This window comes from Belonocnema kinseyi, chromosome 7 (genome assembly GCF_010883055.1).
Source record: "Belonocnema kinseyi isolate 2016_QV_RU_SX_M_011 chromosome 7, B_treatae_v1, whole genome shotgun sequence".
NCBI lineage: Eukaryota > Metazoa > Arthropoda > Insecta > Hymenoptera > Cynipidae > Belonocnema > Belonocnema kinseyi.
The window spans coordinates 59,650,491-59,661,901 of NC_046663.1; the positions used below are offsets into that span (position 1 = coordinate 59,650,491).

General features: G+C 30.3%; 1 protein-coding gene across 2 annotated transcripts; it reads left to right on the plus strand.

Annotated features, from left to right (window-relative positions):
- Window positions 1-814: 814 nt before the first annotated feature.
- On the plus strand, window positions 815-10,369 carry LOC117176280. Of its 2 annotated transcripts, none has more exons than XM_033366461.1 (10): window positions 815-876; window positions 1,245-1,528; window positions 1,829-1,951; window positions 2,081-2,275; window positions 5,183-5,417; window positions 5,500-5,653; window positions 5,737-5,980; window positions 6,315-6,561; window positions 8,992-9,195; window positions 9,297-10,369. In XM_033366461.1, the coding sequence occupies exons 1-10, from the start codon at window positions 816-818 to the stop codon at window positions 9,533-9,535; spliced, it is 1,986 nt and encodes a 661-aa protein (XP_033222352.1). In that variant the 5' UTR covers window position 815; the 3' UTR covers window positions 9,536-10,369. The 2 variants fall into 2 exon arrangements, with proteins under 2 accessions (XP_033222352.1, XP_033222351.1); XM_033366460.1 differs by having other exon boundaries at window positions 5,180-5,417; window positions 9,297-10,368.
- The last annotated feature ends 1,042 nt before the right edge of the window (window positions 10,370-11,411 follow it).

Genomic DNA, 11,411 nt, shown 5'->3' on the forward strand with positions numbered 1-11,411 from the left:
CACGCTGAGCTGAACACATTTCCTCCGAGAATTCACTGTGAAAAGATGAAACATCCAATTTTCTACTTTATGCGCAATTTTTTGCTGTAATTTAATTTTAGACTGTCTTTCCAAACCTTTTCGATAATCGATTCTTTCGCTATCTTGTAGTAGAAGTTAAGAAGCGTAGCTTCTTAATTAGCTTGCGAAAAAAGATATATTTTTAATTTGTTCATCGAGAGAGATGCGTGCATTTCACTTTTGGGATTAATGTGTAATTGTGGGAATTTTTTTTATAGCGGATACTATAAATTTTATACAGAATGTATGAGAATGTAGTACAATTATGTGAAACTTGAATACAATGAAAGGATTCGAATCATTTCTACTAAGAAATGAGTACATTTTCTATTTGTTAAGAAATGGTTCAAAAGGAAAACCTTTCTCAATATTTAATACCAATTATTCTAATTCTACAACAAATTGAAATTACTTTTAAAATAAGTTCAGAAACGTTAAAGATAATATTTTCATTTTAATTGCCAACTGCTGAAAAGTAGGATCGCGGGAGGTATCGTTATTTAATTTTAAAAATTAAATTGATTTACATTTCAAAATATATAAAATGACAAGAATGTCGTTTTGCTTTATTGAAAATTATTTCTCAAAAGAGTAATTTGGTTTATAAAAATCAAAAAAGCGGGATACACCACTATAGACAACAAAAAATATAGCCGTTCGAGAGTGCCTGGCTGTGGGTGATAAGAAACTGATTATCTCGATATAAAGGAAGTGACTCAATCGATATGTGTTCTCAAAGTCTTGCTAGATACGAAATGAAGCGGTTCATTATTTTGGTGTGCCTTGTGGCCGCAGAATTCGCCCATGGGGCAGACGGTAAATCGCTAAATTTATGGTTTCTCCCCGGTTCCACCCTTTCTCTGTAGGGATGTAACCACCCTCAATTCCCCGTCCATCCCTCTCGACCTCATCGCCCAAAGATATGTCTTTCGCGTACTCTTGCCACTGCACAAAATTCACGACGCGTTGTTCTCTTCTTTATACCCTTTTTATTTTTACTTTTTTTATTTTTTGCCGAGAACAATGAGACTGTGAAGTACCAGAGGTCAAAAAAGATTGACCTACAGTGAAATACTTTATTAGTGTATTTATTCTTTAATTTTGTTCTTTATAATTAATTTATATAAATAATTAATGATGTGCGCGAATATAGAGTGACAACATTTTCTTGTGTTTTCTTTCAGTCCAGACTATTCGACAATTGTCTCCCCATTCAGTGCAATTGAAATTAAAAAAGTTACCTGGAGAGTTAACCAAATGTGTCGTCACAACAAATACGGGAAAGGAAGTTTCAATATTTCCAGAAAATGAAAACGAGGATAACGTATCAAATTATATACTTGCTGATTCCAATGAATGTCAACCAGTAATTGCAAATACTGATTATCATATGAACGGATTATGGACTGTAAAACAAACGTATACAGATCAAACAGTGACTGAGGAATTCAACCTTAAAATAAAAGATGTGAGTTTAACTTTTTTAATACTTTTATAAATATGTATGAATAAATTGTACCTTCTATCATATAGGACCGCACCAATAAGTAGAGCATTTTGTGTAACGCGTAAAAAAACTTTTTAAACTTTGTGTAGACATTAAAAATTGGAAATAAGAATCACTAAATAATTATTTGTCTTAAATTGTGTAAATTGACAGGGATGGAAATAATTTTCTTGGGTTAAAAAGATATCGATCCCAAAAATAATTAGGTATAAAAAAAAACTTTTACAATGTGTTGTTTTATTTTATTTTTTCAAAAATAAGATGCAAGAGTTGAGTGAAGTTATTCCAGCAAACTCAGTAACAGTATATGAAGGAAATTACGCAATTCTTAAGCTTGCTGAAAAGTTCCACACCTTAGAATCCTGCAGTCTCTCTAATTCAAAGGTATTTACTTTTTTCAACCGCATATCTACGTAGATTCCTTTTTATGTGTTATAAATATTTGTAAAATAATTCATGAATCCAGTTTTATAAAAAACGATTATTTGACTTATTCTTTCTGTAAAATCATAGATTGAGATTGATCTTTTCTCAGAAGAATACTCTTATTTAAGAATACAAGAACCTGGAGTATGCGGCATTCGAATGCTGGCTAGTGAAAACAGCTCCGGGACTTGGTATCTTTACGCTGATGTTCGCAGCAACGAAACGTACTACGGTTCATTTACTATTAATATTGCATCTCATGATGAAGAAGATATTAAACCGGTAAGCAATAAAGACAAAACCCGATGGTCAATCAATAAAAAATCAGTTTGTTTTTTGTAAAATTTATACAAAAAATAATATGGCCGAATCCATTTCAAACCAGGTAAGTTCTACACTTAGAGTCGCAGAACTCTCAGAAATATGTAATATAAATATAATATGAATAGCTTTCGACGAAATTTGTTATGTTCTGGAGAATATCTGAGTAACGACAAACACTAAAGAAATTTAAAGGCAAAATTGGTGTTTTTCTTGAAATAGAAGACAAAATTCAAATACTCTGCGAAGAAAAATGGATGTTCAGTAGTAGATGTTCAAAGTATAAGATACACTGTTAGAAATTTTCGGAAAATTCCGACACATTTACGACACTAAAGTAACTCAAATTTACGAAATTGGGTTGCTGAGAACGAAATTCAGTAACATTTATAGTAAGCTTCCTAAATTTGTATTTAACTTTAGAAGCGGTTTATGAAAATCACAAACAGGCTGATTATTATTAGAAGAAATAATCGGCGGGTTCAAGAGATTTTATTATGCTTTGTTACGGAAGGGCGGTACTTTACTTAACTAGATAATTTTTCAAAATATCACAGCCCAAACAAACCTGGTGAGTAAGAAACGAACCTAGCAAACAACAATTTTTTTAAAGTCAGGGAATTTTATTGGTCAGGGAAAAGTCAGGAATTTCAGGAACAAAAAAGTGCAAAAGTCAAAGAATTTCTGTAACTTTAAACTGTCAAGTAGAATAAATTTGAAATTTTTTAAATTTTAATTTGAAATTGTTTTATTTCATTTATAACAGATTGTAGGTTGAAAATGTTACAAGTTTAAGATGCTGGCCTTTGAATATTATTATGGTCAGGAAAAATGGAAAACAATTGGTCAGTGGGAAAGTAAATAAAATTAAAAAATAAGTTTCGCGATAACTCGGGTATAACATTCTTGTTAGTAAATTTTTTTCCTTGTATTTATAGATATAATTTTTTTGCAGTTGCTTCCTTCACAAGATTACCTTTTTAGTTGTAAAGTTTATTCTTTGTTTGAAAATTCAACAGTTTTGTTGCAAAGACATATTTTTTTGTTGAAAATTCAATTTTTTGATTGAAAATGCAACCATTTTTGAAAATTTGTCTTTTTATTTGAAAAATTTACTTATTTTATTAGAAATTGCACCTTTCTTCGATAAAAATGAAACAGTTTTGTTTAAAATTTAAAAATTTCGTTCAAAAAAGTATTTTTTTGTTGTTAAAAATAAACTGCTTTGTTGAAAATTCAAATTTTTGGGTAGAAAACGCAACGATTCTACTAGAATTTTTTTTCATATATAAAACTCATCTCTTTTTATTGTAAATTCAATTTTAAATAGTCTGCGAATAAAAATTCAACTATTTTTTGATAATTTGTAACTTTGATTTTAAAATTCATCTATTTTAGTAGAAAAGGCATCTTTCTTGGATAAAAATACAACTATTTTTATCAAAATTCAACAATGTTTTCAAAAAGTTATCCTCTTTATTAAAAATTTAACTATTTCTTTGAAATATCATATTTTGGGTTAAAATTTCAAGTTTAATCTTCGTAGAATTTTAATTTTAATTTTTTATTTAAAAATTCATCTGTTTTAGTAGAAATTTCATCTTTCTTGTGTAAAAATTATACTGTTTGTTTGAAATTTAATCTTCTCGCTGTTTGACGATTTAACTTTTTTTTTTTAATTTTGGTTGAACCACTATGTTAAGAAATCATTTTTTGTGCAACGTTTATATTTGAGTTAAAAATTCATTTCTTTGGTTAAAGGTTTAACTACTTTGCTACAAATTATTTTTTTACCGTAAATTTATATTTTCTGGCTGAAAATTTAATTTTCGTACGAAAAAATTTCATACGAATATTATGTAGAAAAAATAAAATAACATTTTGTATAAATTTCGTGAGTAAATTTCTCCAAACATGTAATGTATAGAGACAATATTGTTTGGTTAATTAATTTTAATACAAATTTGCGGTATATATTTGTCTTAAAAATAAAAATTATAGTAAGACTATATATACGAGCGAAGTTTATATATACATAACTATCTTATATAATATATTCAATTTATCAAATGTGAAAAAAACTTGTTATAAAAGATGGTCTTTTATTATATACTTGATACATTAAGTGTACTTCACATTATAGCATAGATACATAAGAAGTCATTTGTATTAACTTCACCTATATTTTCTTGCTGTTTATATTTTTGGGACAAATATAGTTACATGTTTTATATCAAAATTAATAAACCAACAAAATTTATTAACCTCCTGAAATTTTCAGTCACAATGACTAACAATTCCTAATCTGTAACAGAGTTTTCTGAAACATGTGACTGGAGTTTTATTCAGTTACTGTTGCTGAAGTTTCTGTTACAATCTGAGAAAATTTAGAAACAATTTCTGCATACAGCTTTCGTGACGCGTCTCTGAAAATTCCTGCATAAATTTCTAACAGTGATCCGGAAAACACGTCAGACCTCTGTCGGCTACTTATGAAGCTTATGGCCCAATATTAATGGTAATGCTGTAAATTTTATATTTAGAGTAAAATAGTTGCTGGAAATACTGATTCTTCTTCGAGAAAATCTTCGAGGTAAAAACGGTCTACATTGCATTTCTTCAATATGTGTATACACAGAAACTAACCTTTGACATCTAGATGGTTATCCTACATTAGATAAACATTACATATGCTAAATTAGAACATCCAGATTTTAAGGGTAAACATAAATTTTTCTCCGTATCGTAACTTCAAGAAAAATTGTTGTTTCTCAAATCGGAAAAATATACTTGTATCCTAATTTCCTCTAAAACACATCATATTACTTGAAATGGATTCGGTCATATTTCTTTTATTCCATCCAGCAGGTTGTATATTTTCAACTCGGTGAAAGTGCGCAATTAACATTTTCACAAAGAAGTGCACGCTTGACTTATTGTCAAATGCAAGATCCAACCGGAAAAAAATGGAATATAGAATCGGGAAGCTGTATTCACAAGATTCCGTTTGTTACTAAATTACATGAGGGAGTATGGCAAATACACTATGGCATTCGAGAAAGCAATACTCCAATGAAAGCAGAGATAACAGTTTTAACATTTGGTAACCAATTCTTTTTGCATATCCATTAGAAAAAATATTGTAAAAAATACAGGTTTTAATATTCTTGTAAATTATTTTATAGACAGTGCACCACTTAATGCTACTGTAATATATGCACAAAACGAGCAGATAAACCTGCTATGTAGCGTCAGGGGAGGGTATGAAGTAAAATATTGTCAGTTCACAAGACCTGACGGCATAACGTTTGGCGTTACCCCTGGAGTTGGAAACGAAAGGTATGTTTCGGTCTGTTTTAACAGAGTAATAGACACTTAGGAAAGAGATGATCAATAAGTTTAGAAAATCGAATTTGTTTTAGGTATGAATATTATGGACAAGGCTTCGCCAGAAGAAGCATGATCTATGAAGGTATTAGCGATTGTGGATTGACTATAAGATCACCATCTGCTGAGGATTTTGGTGCTTGGAAGTGCAAAATTCAAATAGACGGTAAAACAACCGGAACCATTCTTAGAACTGATCATTTGTCAAGAATGTTCGTCACAAAAGACGTAAAAACCTCCGGTAGCAAAGTGTATGTCAAACGTGGAAATCAATTTACTGTAAGGAGTCTAAAATTTTATAATTGACATTAATACACTAGGTCCTAAAGTATCATTTTGTTGTAAGAACTTACAAATCCGAAGTTTTATTTCATTACTTACAAAGCTTTCAAGTTACGTTTTTGACAGTGATTCATAACGAATAATTGCACTCAATACAAGTTAAGCTTTTTGGAACAAATGATACTTTATAATTTAGTGTCTGAGAAAAAAATATTCAAGCTATTTGAAGTATTTCTTCCTGCAGTAGCCAAGAAGACGTTAAAAAGTGAAAACTTTTTTTGCTCGGTTCGAATTCACAATTTTTCTTTTAAAAACTTGTTCATCCTTTCAGATAAAGTGTTCAGCAAATGCTGTATTGAATTACTGTTGGATGTTGAGTCCAAATGGTACTGTGTATTCTGTGTCCGAAAAAGAAAGCTCTCCATCACACCTTACTTACAAAGGTTCCGGTTTTGAGATGGGTGAATGCGGAGCCATCGTTACAGTGGCTGACGACACGCACCTTGGTGAATGGAGTTGTCGGATGGGAGTTCTCAATGGAACGGAGGTGGAAGCTAGTGTTTCTGTGACAGTGACAGGTTCGTACGAATGCTTCTTTCAGATATCAGCACACACACTTTTAACATGAACTTGAAAATCAATACAGAAAACAAGCAGCCATCATTTTCTACCTCTGAGTCACACCCTTTCATTTTTTTCCACCCACCAAGAAAACTTGTACGGAACGATTACTGTTTCCTACTACTGCAAAGTGTTAATCGTTATTTCAGCTACGAACAAAGCAGTTGAGTTCATCTTGGAAATGAAAAAGAACGCACTCAAGTGCAAGCACTAAATATGTTTTTAATCAAATTTTCAATTTAGGTATTTAAAAAAATGTTAATTTAGTTCGAAAATCTTTCTCGGGGTTGAAACTTTATTCCTCACGAACGCTCAAAGTTTGCTAAGATACTGCTTGAAGGAAAAATAAATTTGCAAATTTTAACTTTCAATCTCGCAGTTGCTTCGTCATTAAAATTCCCACGTTCTTTGGGAAACTCGGAGAAAATTTTATAATTTTCTAAACTTAGAAGTAGACCTCTTGTAAATTGACCTAACACAGGAGGAGGAACTTGAAGATCGTTTTAATTGCAAAACTAATATCCGAGCGCAACGCTTATTGGATTAAATAGATTCGTAAGGCATACCACCAGCACCTTCGTTATCCACGACTTAATAATTACTCGCGGACGCGGTCTCCTTCAGCTAACACATAGTTGGAGAACTAATTAACTGAGTAATATATAACGTAGTCGTCATATAACCGACTTTAGTTACGAAGATCCACGCCTTCCTTCGGAATTAGGGCACAAACGTCCAACTGATGTTCGCTTAAGACTAAAAAGCAGAGACATCATTCGCGTACAAAATTAATTTATCATTTTTTAATAGAAACATTTACAACAACCAACGCCATTTTTTATCTTTTTTTATCTAACTTGTATTATTACTCAAAATCGAGTTTGAAACACTGTAGAATGAGAAGTATAATAAATAATAATTCTCAACAGTAGGGGCGATTGGAGTACGGTCCCCGGCTTTGAATGCAATGTCCAGTGAATGATAATTGAAATGCGATTTTGATATCTGTATTTTTTGGTGAGAAGCTCATATTATCAAATTACATATGTCCTTACTGAAACCCTTTTTTAAGCTACAACATTATTTGATATTCAATCGAATCGTTGGTATTGCATTTCGGTCAGCGTACCCCATACCATGGAACTTGGTGAACGTCATATTAATACCGGTTTATTTCAATAATATGAATTTTTTAGAATTAAAAGTGTACAATATGATAATTCTTGAGGGTATAATATAACGAAAAAAATTACTTGAGATAAGATCTAAACTAAATCAATTTTTTCTTATTAATCAAAGTAAAGTATTTTTTACAAAACCTAGTTATCCTATTTATTGAGTTATTGTTCAAACCATGGCATTAAGACCACCCGAATAAATAAAACAATTTGTTTGATGCGTCTTTGAAATAGGAAATTATAATTAGAAATTGAGATAACTTCATAACAATTAGTTTTAATATTTTTAGGTTATAATCTCAAAGTTTACATGCTGGTCATAAAATGAATACAAAATTATTACACAAATCGAGAAATTTGGGCGTTTTTGTCATGCTCCAGTAAAGCTGAGTAACATACTAGCTCGAAAGTACTTTCTTGTTTTTTTAAATTAAAAAATAAATGATTATGCAACTTTTTGAGTCAATATTTTCATTATTGGGACATGGTTCAATAGAGTTAAATAATAGCTCCAAAGTGCTTTTTTGTTTTCTTTTTTCTTAAAATTTTCTTTTTAAAACATTTAAAATATAAAAATGGTTAATTTAGAAAACTTTTATTTGTAACTTAAACAAATTGTAAACAGTTAAATTTAAAAATTGCACGAACTCTGGAGTGTACTTTTGACTGTTTAATTGTTTACTCTTCCCATTTCAAGTAATAGACCTTGTACAATCTTAATCTCCGGAAGTTTCAAAATCGCATATTTTCAAATTGGAATTTATCAATTTCAAACCATTAAATTTGTAAGATTATTGAAATTCAAGCAATTTTAAATAAAAATATTTTTATAAGAAAAATTAAATACTGTTTATGTTTAGACTTTTTATAATGTTAAAATCTAAATGCTTCCAAACCACTTTCAGCCGTTTCATTAAAATTGATAATCGAGAGCGCTTTCTTAAACACGATTTAAATTAAGGATCCTTAAGAAAGCCGAGATACAAATTGAAAAAATAATTCAAACATAATCATTTGAAACCGGGATAGAACCAAAGTTCCACTATCGAAATATCATTAAATTGATAATTTGAATCAGATTTCTAGATTTAGATACTTGAATATAATCTCTATGAACTACATATAATCAAAGACTGAATCACTACATTAATAAATTACTATTCAATCACAAGACACGTCAACCAGTTATGTTTATTTCATCATTTTTAGATTCCTTCTTGATACCTGATGAAAATACTATTGATATTTCTTATAAAAAGCCAACAATTCTAACTTGTCGTATTCTACCCGGCTATGAAGCTGCAATCAGTTATTGTCGTTGGATAAGACCTGACGGTCACGGAATTTACAATAATGTAGATAATCAGTACGTTACTGAAGGAACGTTATCATGTTGCAAATTAACAATCCTAGGTAAAATTCTCCTTTTTCTTTATAAAATTAATGTAATCGTCATGTTATTTAAATTTCAATTAGAAAAAAGAACATTTCTAAATTTAGTAAATGTGTTTCAGAATTGAACGTTGGCTACGACATTGGTTCCTGGTCATGTGTAGCTGGTATTGCAGGACCCAAAAATATTGAAGCCATTTCTCGAATTCATATCAATTACTCCTATATAGGATTGGGTGGTTTCGTCGCCGTTGTTCTAACAATAGCACTTTTAATTATCACAACCATAATACTCTTCGTGATCATTGTCCGGAAACGCAGAATCAGATATCCAGACGAAAAAGTCATTATTTATAAATAATTGTAATACTATCAGAATCATCAATGGATGTTATTCCAACTATACTACTTTTCCGAAGAGCAGTACTCAATTTCTGTAAAAAATGTGATTCATTTTTTTCAATCAAATATTTGATATATTAAAAAAGTATTGCTCAATCTCTCACTAGAATAATTTTATACAAACTGATTTAGTATTACTAAAATTGACTTTTGTAAAACTATTTTTCTAAATAATACAATTCTATTTAAAATTTTCTTACAATGTATAATAATTTCATACGTATTCAATTTTTTTGGGAAAACTTTAAAGTTTGAATATTTGAAATGTGATACTCGTGTTTCCTGCAATTGTGGACTGCAATTGACCTATAAAACGCAAGTCTAGAAATTCGTCACGCTTTGTAAAATATTAAATGAAATCATTTTTTGCAGTGAACGTGCATTGTATATCATCGAGCGAGCTGCGAATGACACGACAAACCGTACATGCAATTATTATTTAAAATATAAACTCCTTGATGCGTGCTTGATAATATCTACTTCATATGGTAATACTTGGAATATGTGTAACATTCACTTCACTTTAAGTTTGTTCCACATTGCAATGTAAACATCGTGGCTGTGCAATGTGATTTATTTTTGTCGAGTGCTATCGGATTTAATTTGCGACGAGAGAGCATTCTCGCCTACCCACCAAAAAAAGGACAGAAGGGTTCTATCAAATTGAAATCGACCTAGCCAGGGTCGTACCTACACCCGTAGGATTTAAAAACTATAAATAACACATCCGAAATTATCTGTGTGGACCCCATAAAATATTATACAAACTATTTTATATCCGGATTTACAGTTATTTGATTTCAAAACTTTCCTCAATATAAAATAACTTTGTGTACTCTTATTTCCAGTACACTGTTCGACATTTCTATAGGTATTTTCGGAAATTTTAGCAACGACAACTATATAAAAAACTCCAGCCACATATTTCAGAAATTTCTGTTAGTTTATGAATTTTCAGTTACAGTAACTGAAAATTTCAGGCGTTAACAAATTTTTTTCGGTTCATTAATTTAAATATGAAAAATTTAGCCTATATTTGTCCTAAGAATACAAATAGCAAGCATATATGAGTGATGGTAATACAAACGACTTCTTATGTACAGTCTATTCGACAAAAAAGGAATCGCGATTATTCGTAAATCATAAAAGATATTTAATTCTTCTTTTTTAAATTAAAAGTCACTAAAAGGGCTTTTCGACTATAATTGAAATATGAAATTGTTATATTTTTTAAATTATTTAGACTTTACAGTCCAAAATATTTTCAAACAGCAAAACAGCTCTCTCGTCATATCAGAGAAATATGGAAGTCACTTCCGATTGAATACGCCGAATCCCTTGTCGAAAGCATGCCTAGGAGGTGCCAAGCTATTCTGGACAGTGATGGAGATTGGACGGCGTATTAAGTAAATTCATGGTAGCCCTTTGGGTGCCTTTAAATTAAGAAAAAAAAAAGAAAAATTAAATATTTTTTACGGTTTACGAATAATCGCGATTCCTTCTTTGTGGAACAGACTGTATCTATGTTATAATAGGGCGTAAACTCATTGTATCAAATATTAATTAAAGCCCATATTCTATAAAAAGTAAATAACCTTAATCTAATTTTTGTTTTTAAAACAAATATATACTGCAAACTTACATTAAATTTAAGGCACCGAATAGTATTGTCTCTATACGTTACATGTTTAGAGAAATTTACCAGAGTTGCTACAGAGTCTGGTTACAAAATTCCATGACTTTTCCAGGTTTTCCAGGTAGAATTTTGAAAAAATTCCAAGTATACTTTTTTTAATTCAAACAATTAAATTGAATTGTAACAAATTATAATTCAA

What these genes read in the sequence shown, in the direction of transcription:
- LOC117176280 (XM_033366460.1), top strand. Translation starts at nt 816, where the DNA reads ATGAAGCGGTTCATTATTTTGGTGTGCCTTGTGGCCGCAGAATTCGCC. An exon ending in AACGTGGAAATCAATTTACT is followed by an intron (nt 5,981 to 6,314) that starts GTAAGGAGTCTA and finishes TCATCCTTTCAG; the next exon opens with ATAAAGTGTTCAGCAAATGC. An exon ending in TTGCAAATTAACAATCCTAG is followed by an intron (nt 9,196 to 9,296) that starts GTAAAATTCTCC and finishes AATGTGTTTCAG; the next exon opens with AATTGAACGTTGGCTACGAC.